The following is a 13,981-nucleotide window of genomic DNA, read 5'->3' on the forward strand; positions in this document are numbered from 1 at the left end:
TAAATCCTTCATTAATACTCTACAAGACATACTTCCTTCCTCCTCCAATGCTGGCAACTCTGAAGAATTTCCTTGAAAGAAATTTTGGATGATAAAAGTTATTCCCATATGATTCATATGTTTCTATTACGAATGTTCGACAATGGTATTGCAGTTGGAAGCAGAATGGTGAAGTATTGTGCAACGGTGTTATTGAATCAATGTAGCATCTTTTTCTGTATTTCCCAGTTTCCCAAGCCCATTTCTTTTCTTCTTCATTGAACTTCAGAACTGGTGAGAGCATGAATTTGAATGTGCATCATTATGAACTGGCCGTTAGAAGGTGGTGATTCTTCAAAACTAAAAATAGGTACTTGTCTACTATGGGTCTTCTGGAAAAAAAATAATATCGTTTTTAACAAAGGAAATATCAATATGCAGTCAATGTCGTAGGAGGCTATTGTACTTCTTATTGAATAAGATCATTTAGATTCCTGTGAAATAGTGTGGTCTACTGAACAAGATCTTTTATTGATGGCTAGGAATTGCTACTCCGGTTTGATGATTTTCTGGCGAAGGTTCTTGATTTCAGCTCTTATGTGGAAGCAGAAGCGTATTGTGCCTTGGTAAGTATTGAACTAGCCATCAGTAAGAGGCTAAAGACATTATAAAATGAATGTGACTCTCTCATTGTGATCAACTATCTGAAATACAACAATTTTACTATTCCTTAGAGGATCAAGAGTACTAGTTCCAGAATTAAGGGAAAGATAAACCTGTTTTCTTCTGTTGAGTTTAGTTTCATCAAAAATAAGGATAATGTCATGGATCACTCCTTAACATCTCATGCGGTTGAACACCATCTGTCTAATCAGTGGTTGAATTCTCCTCTTTCGTGTATTACTTGCTTGTTAAGTGAGTCTTCTTTCTCTTCTTAGTTATTTTTTTTTTTTTAAAAATCTACAATGGAAAAGTCATTAGGTGATGATACCTGCAGTGACCTGTGTTCGAAACTCATCAGTGCCAAATTCTTTACCGATCAAATAAATAAATAATTGAGATTGAGTACTCTTTTAAAAACAAGACGAAAGTGATTATCCGTAAAATCTAATTTATTACAGAAACCAACTCAAATGTCAACTCTTGTTAAATCCCCACATTAGGCTGGTTCCTATGGGCATGGCAAAGCGATGAGTTTTCAACTTTGCACCCACTATGGGCATGGCAAAGTGGCAAACTTGCCACTTTTCCAGGCCATGTCGAGTCCCTACCGAGCGGTCGAGTCTCGACTGCTCAGTGTAATATAGACCGTCCGGTCAAAAGTAGACCGGTAGCGGTGTAAACTCGGTCACCCACTGCATCTCATCCAACGGTCATCAATTCATCACCCTATAAATACAATATCATATATCATTTCAACTCACACCATTTCTTCAATCTTCATTCTTTCACTCCATAAATATAATATGCTCGTTCGAGGTCGCAAATTTAGCTTAGCTAAAGATGAATACATTTGCAGGAATTATGTTCATGTTACACAAAAAACGGTCAATGGTGAACACCAACAACAAGTTACTTTATGGCAAAACATATTTCAGAGATTTCAAGTAGAAACATTGAACCTCAATAATCGAGATGCAAAAACTTTGTGTCATCGCTTCGGATTAGTCAGCAAGGATGTGATCTTGTTTGTTGTTGCACTTGTTGAAGGAAATCAAAACCGAGTAGATGGCCAAAAGGAATTTGATGTGGAGCAAATGTGTCAGGTTCAATGGCGCAACAGAGTGGGAAAAGATTTTCAATTTGATAGTTGTTATCATATCTTGAGGGTGTTTCCCAAATATGGTGCATTTAGATTAACATTTGTATGATGCATCTTTCATTTGCATGATGCATTTAGATGTAATCAACATTTAAGGTTATTATCAAAGTTTAATTTTAAGATATTATTAATGTAAAGTAGTGCATCTTTCATTAATTTTGATAATTTAATTTTCGAATTTTAATTTACATTATTGCCTCTTTCATTAATCTAGATAATAATAAGATATAAACTAGACATAACTTACAACAAAGGCTTTAAAAATAAAAATTTGGGACAATGTTCTTCATCTTGTTTATCTTCTTTATTTCACCAAACTTCCAATCAATGCGCTCATGAATGGAGTTTCCTTTGTTTATCTTCTTCTTTGCCTTCAAATTTTTCTTGCCTTGAACTTTTCTTTGTCTTTTCTTAGTTGGAGTTTGGTTAATATTCAAAACTCGTAGACTTCTTTGGTTTTTACCTATTTCTTTATAACCGTCACATATCTTACCAAGGGCGGCTTCAAGCACCACTTCAAAAAAATCAAGTTGGGTAGCCAAGTCAAGTTGGAATTTAAACTTTGCCATTTTGTAAGAAAAGCACCAAAAAATTTGGTGGAATTTTTATGGTTGAATGTCACATTTTTATAGCGATAAAGATTTAAAATCAACCGAGACTCGATCGCTTAACCTTTTTCCTATAATGGTGCGGCCAGTTTGTCAGGCCAACTCCACCCCTCATACGAACCGGCCTTAAAGCCAAGGGATAGCCAAGAGGCACAGTAGATAGTCTAACAATTGGCGTGGGATTGGTTTGGAATGGAATTTGTTGCGAGTCTAGAGATTTCGGGAGTGTGGAAAAAGCAACAAGCCAACAACAGCCGGCACTTGGCAGTGTAGCTCTTTCCGCCAAAATAGTATCCCTAAAGCAGCAGATATTAGTGATACAGATCCTTCTTTAGCACTTTCTGAAGGTGAAAGGGTTTTTGCTCATCATGGTCCTCTCATTTGCGAAGCTAAGGTGCGTACAAAAAAACCCTTACTTTTTCCTTTCTAGGGTTATTGTATTTGGAGTGATAAATTATACTCTCAATTGCTCTGTGTAGTGACACTTAAGATTTTTAAGTAAAATTAGTATCTAATTAGGGTTAACTACTTACAAGATTGCATACTTACAAGAGTTAACTGCTATAACAATCTAATTAGAGATGTTTTAGGTTATTTTTTTTTTGTTCCAAGTCAGTCAATTTGTATCTAATCAAGCAACACGATTGGGGCAAAGTATGTAATTGGTTGTTTTTTCAGGGATCTGATTCATATGAGAGAGCCTGAAATCTAGGTTTTGAAACAAGTATTTTAGGGTTTCATTTCTTATTTGGAAAGTGGCAATGACAGCAGTTAACTCTTGTAAGTATGCACATCTTAATCCAATCTAAAACGGAACATGAACCTTGGCTGCTCGCAAACCCAACACTCTTGTTACCAAAACTGGGTGACAAGTTTATCTCATTTCCAAGCTCTTTAAGCTTGATATAGATAGAATCTCTGATTAAAATAAGCTAAGGGATGATAATGCTCGTTTCAAAACCTAGAAGATAGATAGTCCGTTCATTGCTGTGAATCCTTGTGTCTTAGAGCATTCTAATTATACTCAAAGCAACACAATTGGGGAAAGTATGTAATTGGTTGTTTTTTCAGGGGTCTGATTCAGCGAGTGCTTGTTTTTTTGTCTTATCTGAACATAATGCTTGTTATAATAAAGACTTGTTTACTCGTTGTTGAATTTTATCTCTTTCCCATAGTCTGGTACAGAGCAGCTGGTTCATATGAGAGAGCCTGTAATCTAGGTTTTGAAACAAGTATTTTAGGGTTTCATTTTTTTATTTGAAAAGTGGCAATGACAGCAGTTAACTCTTGTAAGTATGCGCATCTTAATTCAATCTAAAACGGAACATGAACTTTGGCTGCTTGCAAACCCAACACTCATAGATTGTTACCAAAACTGGATGACAAGTCTATCTCATTTCCAAGCTCTTTAAGCTTGATATAGATAGAATCTCTGATTAAAATAAGCTAAGGGATGATAATGCTCGTTTCAAAACCTAGAAGATAGATAGTCCGTTCATTGCTGTGAATCCTTGTGTCTTAGAGCATTCTATCATGTTGTGCAGTTGTTTCTAGCATGCCTTTTCTGGAAGTGCAGATACATGCATGACATATTCAAAATTCAAAAGCATGTGTAGATGCCTGCATAACATGATTTGAGTTTGAAACTCCAACACCTAGATCCAACTAAACGTTCAGATTTTTTTTTTCCACATATCAGAAAAAACATTGCTAAAAGTCACGAGTGAAGAGGGAGGTGCACAACCATATAGGATTCTAAGCCGCTCATCAGCGACCACGAAATCCTTTTGATAATACGACGAGTATAGTTTCTTATGTTTTAATGTCTAGTTGAAGAAAACTGAGAAACTGAATGATTGGTCACCCTTCTATCTTTCTCTGGCAGGGTTGGAATAACAAACAAAACAAGTGAGTTTATGCTCTTTTTACCTCGTCTAGCAGGAATTTATTTATTTGTGTGTGATATGCAAGATAAGTCAAACTTATCAGTTTCGCTTTCACACTCTTGCACGTATATATTGTCAGACATGCTCATATTTATGCATTTTCCCGCATATGAGTTTGAGGCCTTTAAATTGAACAATTGGTAGAATGAAAAATCAGTTGGTTTCAACCTTAACGATAACAAACATGGGTTTAGTGTCTAGTTAGAATAGCTGTATCAAATAGAACTTGTTGCCTTCAGATCATGTAATGGAAATTTGGTAGATTGTGTATTAAGTATGAAGTAAAAAAGAATACAACTCTACATGATATTACTTTCTATCAATTCTCAAGTCTGACTTAGCAATGTATTATGAATCCTGTAAATGTTAAAATCTTTATCATCAACAGGTGAGATGAGTGGGTAGCATTGAACTTTTGTTGAAATTCACTGAAGAGAACAAGAAACTGCAGGAGGAACTTAAACTAGAGCAGCAGGTTATGGAAAAGAATCCCAGGCCAGGGTGTTTATCAAACATGAAGCCAAAAAGTTGTACTGGTGACCTCTACGCTCTTCCGGAACTAACAATCGTCTATTAAATTAGCTTGTGATAAGTAAACATTTCCTTCCACCTTTTCACTTTGAAAATGTTCAAATGATGAAAGTTTCTTCGTTAGGACATGTATTCAAACATGTTAAATTGTTAATACTAAGCAGTTGTGCTACTATTATGTACTTGGAATTTTCTTAGAAAGGGATTAGTAAGATGTCATGCTATTGAACTTCTGGCTTCTTGCACTGGAATTTGCCTTGACTAAATAACACAATTGCGCAGTTTACGAGTAACAAATTCAGATAAATACTGTTGTGTGAAAAGGATGAGAAAATTGATATTCAGCTGGCGTCTTTCAATTTTCTTTAAAATATTACTTCAATGTGTCCATTACTTGTCAAGAACCTATCAGCATAGTTTTCCGCCCTGCCCATTGTTTTTTGACTTAACCTTTAGCAATATGCCTGCGGAAAACAGGGTTAGCTTGTTCGTATGCTTCAACTTTTTTTCTTGTACATTTTGTCTATTGCTGTTTGATTGTTAATTTGCACCTGTTGCGTAATTGGAAGTGTCTTTTCTTAATGGTTTTGCAGATGCAAAAATGGATCAAGAGGATACTATAAAATATGGTCATGCAGACTATTTCAATATGTAAAGCTTCATATGTTTTGTGATGATGAAAGGTGGATATCATTTATTTCTACGCATCTTGTGTCAGCCTTTTTGTTTAAGTTTAAAGAATGCTATTTACTCACTGTTGAATTTGATCTCTTTCCCATAGTTTATTCCAGAGCAACTGGTTCATATGAGAGAGCCTATGATCTAGGTTTTGAAACAAGTATTTTAGGGTTTCATTTCTTATTTGGAAAGTGGCAATGACAGCAGTTAACTCTTGGAAGTATGCACATCTTAATCCCATCTAAAACGGAACATGAACCTTTGCTGCTCGCAAACCCAACACTCATAGATTGTTACCAAAACTGGATGACAAGTCTATCTCATTTCCAAGCTCTTTAAGCTTGATATATATAGAATCTCTGATTAAAATAAGCTAAGGGACGATGATGCTCATCAGTTACCTAGAAGATAGTCCGTTCATTGCTGTGAAACCTTGTGTCTTAGAGCATTCTATCATGCTGTGCAGTTGTTTCTAGCATGCCTTCTCTGGAAGTGCAGATACATGTATGGAAATGGCTGTATCTGCTGCCTCATCGATAGCTTAATTTTTTTTTGAAAGGGCTCACCAGTCACCTCTGCCCATCTTGCAAAAGCTCATTTACCGACAGTTCGAGATCAATAACTGGGATAGTAGAGCTAAATTGGTAGGTAAGGTGGGATTTGGAAGTTGGCCATCTTGGGCTTCCTTGGAAGAAGCTGTAGAGCGAGACACTGTGCAGTTAGCTGCTCCATTAGTATGCTTCTTCTTATCTGATCTCATGGAAGTCATGCCATTGACAATGTCTGGGACTCCATATCTAGGCATCCTCATCTGTTTCACGGTTTGGGCATCCAGCTTTTCGGTGGCTTTGAACATCATCACCATGTAGTTTCCTTTTTCTGGATCCAAATAAGATGGTAGGATACATGATGTCTTTTGATTCTCAGCTGTGCTCAAGCCCTAGCAGATGACCAACATCATGTACAGCAACTGTTCTATGTCCATCATGTCTTGCCATGGATTAGTACTCCAACTCTCTTCTGCATTGAAATGAAGCCTTCCATCTGTTGGTGAAAAAGAATGAGCAAATAGTCCACCAGGTCCTTCAAAGCTGGAACATCACCATGATCAGCGCTTTAAAATCTACTCAAAATGTCTGCCTCATCAATGGCTTTGTAAAATTTGAAATGGCTCACCTCTGCCCATCCTGCAAAAGCTCGTTTACTGACAGTTCTCAAAGTTTTGAGATCAGTAACTGGGAGGGTACAGCTGAATTGATAGGTAGAGTGAGACTGTGTCTGGGAGTCCACATCCTCATCTGTTTCACTGTTTGAGCATCCAGCTTTCCAGTAGCTTTGAGATGGTAATTGAGTTGGTAAGGTTTGATTCCAGACTCTACAATGTCATCAAATTCATCATTATCTTCATGTTCGATACGGTTATAATAGACACCTAAGCACCCAAATTCTTTTAGATACTGTTTGAGTCATTAATGCTTTGAACTTTCTGACCTTCGTGGCTTCCGTCCAACTGCTGCAGGAAACCAAAAGCTTGGAAACCTTTTGTGGGCAGAAGTAGGTGTGGAATTATGGCTAGCAATAAGAGCAAAATAAAGGGTGCTATCTGAAGAAGAGAAGCTGCTGCTTTGGGGTTTGTCATTGCTGGCTTTGAAATGGGGAAAGGCTAAGAAATGGAACACGTTCTGTATGTTTTTGAGTTCCCTAATTTTGAATCAACCATATATCATGTTGATCTTCACTTAACTTTCAGAAGATCAATCTCCCTGTCAGTTGGTTATTAAGGACCAAATGATTTTTCTTGAAGGAACACGTTCTGTCTAGCATACCATTTTTAGACTTGAGATTATTCAGAAGATCAATCTCCCTGTCACTCGGTTATTCTCATTTTTTGTTGAGAATAATAATACATGGTGAATATTTGAGAGTAAATTTCAGGTGACAATGGTATAAGTTCTTCAATTTTAGATGTAATCCAATTCTGTATAAGTTTTTCTAAATAGTGTTGATTTGATATTTTCTTTTAATTGTAAGGAAACAATCCTTTTTCACTGATTAGCTTATTGCATTTTAGCAAAAAGATGAGCTCATCTCAGGTCCAAAGCAAAAAAGAAAGAAACAAAGAAATAAGTAGAGTAACAAAAGGGGCATTCCGAGAATCGAACTCGGGACCTCTCGCACCCAAAGCGAGAATCATACCACTAGACCAAATGCCCGGAAGTAGAAGAAAGCAACAAAACTAAATATATATACTCTTTTTTAAAATGCTTTCCTTCTACTTCCACTTCTCAATCTACTGAGCTATCAGGTTTGAGATAAGATGTAAACTGTAAATGGTTCTAAAAGAACAGACTGAAAAACAACACAAAAACAATTTAAATCCCAAAATAATCCCCAATAGAGAATGGTGGATCCTTTTAAGGGAGTGATAGGTCCTGAATTAAGTGTTATGGGACCTAATGGAAAAATGTTTGTGAAAGGTTGTTTTAGTGTTGTCTGTTCGGTCGGTTCATTTAGAATTTTTGAAGTATCAATAGCTTGCTTCTTAGCGTAAGTCGACACCAGCCTATTTCATATGGAATTTCGTAATGGGTTCTTAATGGTTTGGAGACTAGCATACTTAAGTAAATGGCATGACAAGTAAACGGTGATAAGATTTTTGCGGAAAATGATAATCTTTTGTAATTCAATTGATATAAATCTATCTCTCACAGAAATACTCAAGAATCTTTGTTCCGTCTTTTGATAAATCAAGGTGAATAGGATCCAATTGATAAATCAGACTTATATTCCCGAAGAACAGCCTAGTATTATCAATCACCTCACAATAATCTTAATCGTATGGAAGCAAAACAAGATATTGCGGAATCACAAACGATGAGACGAAGATGTTTGTGATTTCTTTTTATCTTGCCTATCGGAGATTAAATATCGGGCAAATCCTAGAGAATATAGTACTCAATACGATAGAAACGACAAGATCAGAACACGCAACTACAGAGAAAATAGTTGGGTCTGGCTTCACAATCCCAATGAAGTCTTCAAGTAGTTAACCTACAGGGTTTCGTGAAACCTAAGGTTAAAGGAGAATCGACTCTAGCTTATACAACTAGTATCACACAGGAGGTGTGGAGAATAGGTTTCATCTGGCTGCCTTAAGAAAAAGAATGAAAGAAACACCATTACTTGGAGAGAGTTCCAGAGGTAGCTTGATTTCCATTGAAGAAGTTAAAAAAGCTGCAGATAAATGGAGTAAATCACTGATCGGAAAAATAATTGAAAAAGAGGAGGTTAGCTTTGAAGCAGTTCAAAAGGAGGTGAATGTCATCTGGAGAAGCTATAAAAATATTGGTATTCATACCATGGGGAGAAATCTATTCGTCTTCCAATTTTAAAACCTGGAAGATCACGATGAAGTGCTAGCAAAAGTGCTATGGATCATCAACAAAGCTTTAGTGGTCCTACGACACTATGACTCAAGGATTGGATTGAATAACTATGATTTTAATCATCAAGTCTTTTCAGTTATGTTCAGAGGCTTCAAGTTGGAGCATATAGATGAAGGAATCATTGAAAAGTTGTGCACAGATATTGGTAGGGTGATACCAAATGAAGAAAATAAGAACTATACAGTCAGGGGGAGAGTGGTGAATTCCAAAATCGAAGTGGATATACGAAAACAACTGAAAAGAGGAACTTGGCTTCTAACTGCTGCAAGACAAAATGTGTGGATTATATATCACTTTGAGAAACAACCCAGGAATATATGCCCTCACAGTTATGTCCCGGATCATGATCAAGAGAAATGTGAAGAAATTACTTTTAACTTGTGGATCTTCAGAATGCCATAGGATGAGTTTCAATAACTGATAATGCGCATAAAGTTGAGGCAATGTTTGGAAATGCGGGTACATCAAATACTACTGATGGGCCGGAAGATAATGAAGAAGATGGGATTGACCCAAGAAGGTAAAAGAGATCCAGAGAGGATGGTGTCGAAGATAATCTTATCCTCATCGACCAAAATTCCCAATTCATAAATCCTTTGTTTTTAGAGAGACAGAACCAGGAAAACCTAGGTCATGAAATTGGTAGAGCTATTCCCATGGAGAACCAATCCACAACTACTGATGATGAAGACATGAGGATGATAGACTCTGAGATGGAAGGATGGGAACAAATTGAACCAGCAACTCATCTCCCTGCTGATGAATTACAAAGAAATACTGCAAATCAGGTTTTAAACGTTACTTTTTCTAAAATTTTAGTTTACAAAATTTCTTGCATTAAAATTGATTTCTTGTTTTGTCTAGGTAATTGTTCTTACTATAGATATAGATTGATAAATAATTTGTTCTGTATTTTTAGAATTGGTGGTGTTAGGTCTGATCTTGAGAAAACGAAAGTATTGTCTTGGAATGTTCAGGGTTTTGGAAACAAATACACTAGGTATCATCTTAGAGACTTAGTAAGATCAAATGACCCTGATATTATATTTTTAGCTGAAACTAAAAATAGGGATAACAAAATGAAAAAGTATACTAAAAAACTAAATTATCCTCATTTTTGTTATGTTAACCCTGTTGGCCTTTCTGGAGGTTTGTTTCTGTTATGGAAAGATGGTATGGTCTTTGATATCATTGATTACAATCAGAACTTTATTGTTTGTTCTGTGGAATTTGATGCTAGACGTGGTAAAACTTTATTGGTTTGCATGTATGGTGCGTTAGATGATGTTGGAGTTGCTAGGCAATGGGATTATCTGACTAGACTCTCTGGTAGATATAAATGCCCTTGGGTGGTCATTGGTGACCTGAATTTTATTATGAATAGAGAGGAAAAATTAGGTGGAAACCCTGTGTCTCAAAATCATCTTAATGAGGTTAATGATCACCTTGATTTTCTGGATTTGTCCAGTACTAGGTTCATAGGAAATCCTTTTACCTAGTCTAATAAGAGAGAAAATTCTAGTTTAATCTTATAAATGCTTGACAGAGTGTTATGCAATCCAAGTTGGTTTAATCTTTTTCATGACTGCATTGTGTATCACTTATTACCAGTAGGCAGTGATCATTGCCCTATTCTGTTTGTCAGTGCTAAAAATGATAACCCTACTAAAAAACCATTAAAGTTCAATAGATGTTGGTTCATGCATAGATCTTGTAAGGACATTATTAGTACCAATTGGAAGACTTCTGAAAGAGGATCTCATGCTTATTTGCTTACCAGATCCTTGTATAATGTTAAGAATATTCTTAGAGAATGGAACATTAATACTTTTGGAAATATTCAAACACAAATCTCTTACTTTCAGGACCAGTTGTCTTCATTAAATAGTAGTGGTTATACTCAACATAATTTGACTCAGGTGAGAGAAATTGGGGATAAATTAAACTATTGGTATGATGTCCAACAAGATTTCTATATGCAAAGAGCTAAAGAAAATATTCTGAAATTTGATGATAGAAACACTAGGTATTTCCATGATAAGGTTAATTTTAGAAAGAAAAGGACCCATATTGACACTATTCAAAATAAAATGGGTATTTGATTAACTGATAGGAGTTGTATTGATGATGAATTGAGGAACCATTTCTCTCATATAAGTAGTACCTCAAATCCTCCTAACTCCTCTTGTCTTCTTGATAAAATTAATCCTTGTATTACTAAGGAAGACAATGATTTTCTGACTAGATTCTCATGAGGAAATTAAGCAAATTGTTTTCCAGATGCAGCCATGGACTTCTCCAGGTCCAGATGGCTATCCTTCAGGTTTCTACCAACAAATGTGGGATGTTGTTGGTGATGATACTGTTAAAATGGTGCAGGCTTTTTTCCATTTCAAACACCTTTTAAAACAGATGAGTCATAGTTTCATATCTCTAATTTCCAAAATCTAATTGCCCAAAACTTGCCTCTGATTTTAGACCTATTAGCTTAAGTAATGTGTCTTATAAGATAATTTCTAAACTCTTAGCATCTAGTCTTAACAAAGTTATGGATAAGTTTATAAGCCCTTATCAGGCTGCTTTTTTATCTTCTAGAAAAATTACTGACAATATTGTCCTTGCTCATGAACTTGTTAATAGTATGAGGAAGTGTAAAGCTAAAAAGAAAGGTCTATGACAATTATACTTGATATGTCAAAAGCATTTGACAGAATCGAGTGGGATTTTTTGGATGCAATTCTTAAAAAGCTAGGTTTTCATGATGATTGGTGCAAGATGGTTTATGAATGTGTTTCTATTGTATATGCTTCTGTCTTGCTGAATGGCACACCAGGTGAGGTTTGTTATCCTACAAGGGGTCTTAGACAGTGAGACTCCTTGTCACCTTATCTATTTATTATTTGTATGGAATCTTTTTCTAGATTACTCATAGAAGCTGAAAATAATGGTCTATTGCAGGGTATTAAAGTGACTAGAGACAGTCCGGCAATAAGTCATCTGTTTTTTGTTGATGACTGTCTTATTTTCACAAAAGCAAACAATGTTAATGCTAAACAAATAGAAAGTATAATAAAGGATTTAGTACTTTTTCAGGGCAGTCAATTAATTTTTACAAATCAGGTATTGCTTTTAACCCAAAACTAGATAATTCTATTAAGGTTAACATTTCTGAATTGTTAAATATTAAGAAACTTGCTATTGATGATAAGTACTTAGGAGTGCCTCTCCTTATACAGAGAAATAGAACTGAGACTTTCAGTCATTTAGAGGAAAAATTTCATGGTAGGCTAGCTATTTGGAAGGGTAAGCATATAAATCAACCAACTAGAACTATTATGACACAATCAGTTTTAGATTCCTTAGCCTCTCATCATTTGGAAGTTTTTCCTATGCCTAAGAAATTGACAGATAGGCTTGATAGTATACAGATGAATTTCTGGTGGAACAAGAGTAAGAAAAGAAGGGTGTTTATATTAAAAAGTTTGATAATGTGACCAAACCAAAAGTGTAAGGAGGCATAGGGCTTAAAAAGACTGCTGATATGAATTTAACCTTACTTGTTAGGCTTGCTTGAAGAATGCTACATGAACCTGATGCCCCTTGGGTAAAAATTTTAGAACACAAATATTTTCATAATACTAATCCTTTGTTTTGTGTTTATGAACAGGGTTCTTTTATTTGGAAAGGAATTTGTATGGGTCTTGAAATTATAAGAGAACATTGTTGTTGGGAAATAGGCGATGGAAAAAGTGTCTCAATATGGGATGATAAATGGATACCTGACTTGGGTCACAAAGTCAGTGATAGGTTTAGATCTAACAATATGGTCATTGTTGATCAGCTGATTATTAATGACCAAAAGACTTGGAACTTAGACATCCTAAATGTTTTGTTTGTTAATGAAACTGTAGGTAAAATCACCAAGATTAGAATCCCAAAGGTGGGTAAAGATAGATTGAGGTGGACACCTAATAGAAATGAGTGTTTTTTTTGTTAAATCTGCTTACAGAGTGATTAATGATGCAGGAAATGACCCAGTCTATATCGCTAATTAGTTAAACTTTCCTTGGTTAAAATTTTGGAAATTTAAACTGCCACCAAAGATCCTTCATTTTTTGTGGAAATGTGTTCGCAATTGTTTTCCTGTTAATGATAGGCTAACTAAGCATGTACAGGGTAAAGATGCTTCTTGTCCCTTATGCAAATCTGCACCTGAGACCTTAGACCATCTATTTATAAATTGTCCTGTAACCAGAGAAGTGTGGTTTGCTTTAGAGAGTAATTTTACAGGTATAATAGGAGATAGAACTTTGAATGATTGGATTACAAGCTGGTTTGTAGGTTCTACTAATATGAATGATCTACCCATTTTTGCAGGTACAATTCTATGGAATATCTGTAAAGCCATATGTTCTACTGTTTTTGATAATATTGAGTTGCAGGTTAACAAATTAGTGAGCCATATTCAGAAGGAACTTAATGATTGGAATGAGCATCTAAGTCAACAGGCTGCTCAGCATGTCCATTTGACTATACATAGAGTAGAAGTTAGATGGACATTACCTAGAACTTGGTTTTCATAAATTGAATTTTGATGCATCTTTTCTATAAGCTAATAAATCTACGGGGATAGGACTAATTATGGTCAATGATGCAGGCACAGTTGAGGGAGCATGGAGCAAGCCTGGAGTAGCTGAAAATGAGGAGCAAGTTGAAGCGTTGGCTGCTTATGAAGCTATAAAATGGGCTAGGAGTTTCAACATTCAGTATCTGCACTTAGAAGGAGACTCTCTTAATGTAGTTAAAGCAATAAAAGGTGCAACAGGCACCGTTGAATGGACTAACAACTCCATTATATTAGATTGTCTAGATTTTCTTAAGAGTTTTACAAGTTAGGAATGCACACATGTGCCAAGGGATACAAATTCTGTGGCAGATGTTCTTCCCAAAGAGGGTAGAAGTAGTAGTAGT

At 35.7% G+C, this 13,981-nt stretch overlaps 1 protein-coding gene, 1 long non-coding RNA gene and 1 other non-coding gene across 7 annotated transcripts; 2 read left to right on the plus strand and 1 right to left on the minus strand.

The window, feature by feature from the left end:
• The first annotated feature begins 2,593 nt into the window (after window positions 1–2,593).
• Window positions 2,594–7,588, plus strand: LOC113334224. 5 transcript variants are annotated; one of them, XR_003352659.1, is made up of 5 exons: window positions 2,594–2,803; window positions 4,295–4,317; window positions 4,744–4,947; window positions 5,480–6,919; window positions 7,084–7,588. It is a non-coding gene; the product is annotated as an uncharacterized LOC113334224 (long non-coding RNA). The 5 variants fall into 5 exon arrangements; XR_003352657.1 differs by lacking the exon at window positions 4,295–4,317 and having other exon boundaries at window positions 5,480–5,569; window positions 5,668–6,919; XR_003352660.1 differs by lacking the exon at window positions 4,295–4,317 and having other exon boundaries at window positions 5,480–6,924.
• A 117-nt stretch (window positions 7,589–7,705) lies between these two features.
• On the minus strand, window positions 7,706–7,777 carry TRNAP-UGG. Its single transcript has one exon. It is a non-coding gene; the product is annotated as a tRNA-Pro (tRNA).
• A 3,906-nt stretch (window positions 7,778–11,683) lies between these two features.
• Window positions 11,684–13,593, plus strand: LOC113333876. Its single transcript, XM_026580244.1, has 7 exons — window positions 11,684–11,848; window positions 11,969–12,074; window positions 12,131–12,474; window positions 12,678–12,806; window positions 12,922–12,950; window positions 13,167–13,300; window positions 13,388–13,593. Exons 1-7 carry the CDS (start codon window positions 11,684–11,686, stop codon window positions 13,591–13,593), a joined length of 1,113 nt encoding a protein of 370 aa, XP_026436029.1.
• The last annotated feature ends 388 nt before the right edge of the window (window positions 13,594–13,981 follow it).

The sequence above is a fragment of the Papaver somniferum genome, unplaced genomic scaffold (assembly GCF_003573695.1).
Source record: "Papaver somniferum cultivar HN1 unplaced genomic scaffold, ASM357369v1 unplaced-scaffold_135, whole genome shotgun sequence".
Taxonomy (NCBI): Eukaryota; Viridiplantae; Streptophyta; class Magnoliopsida; order Ranunculales; family Papaveraceae; genus Papaver; species Papaver somniferum.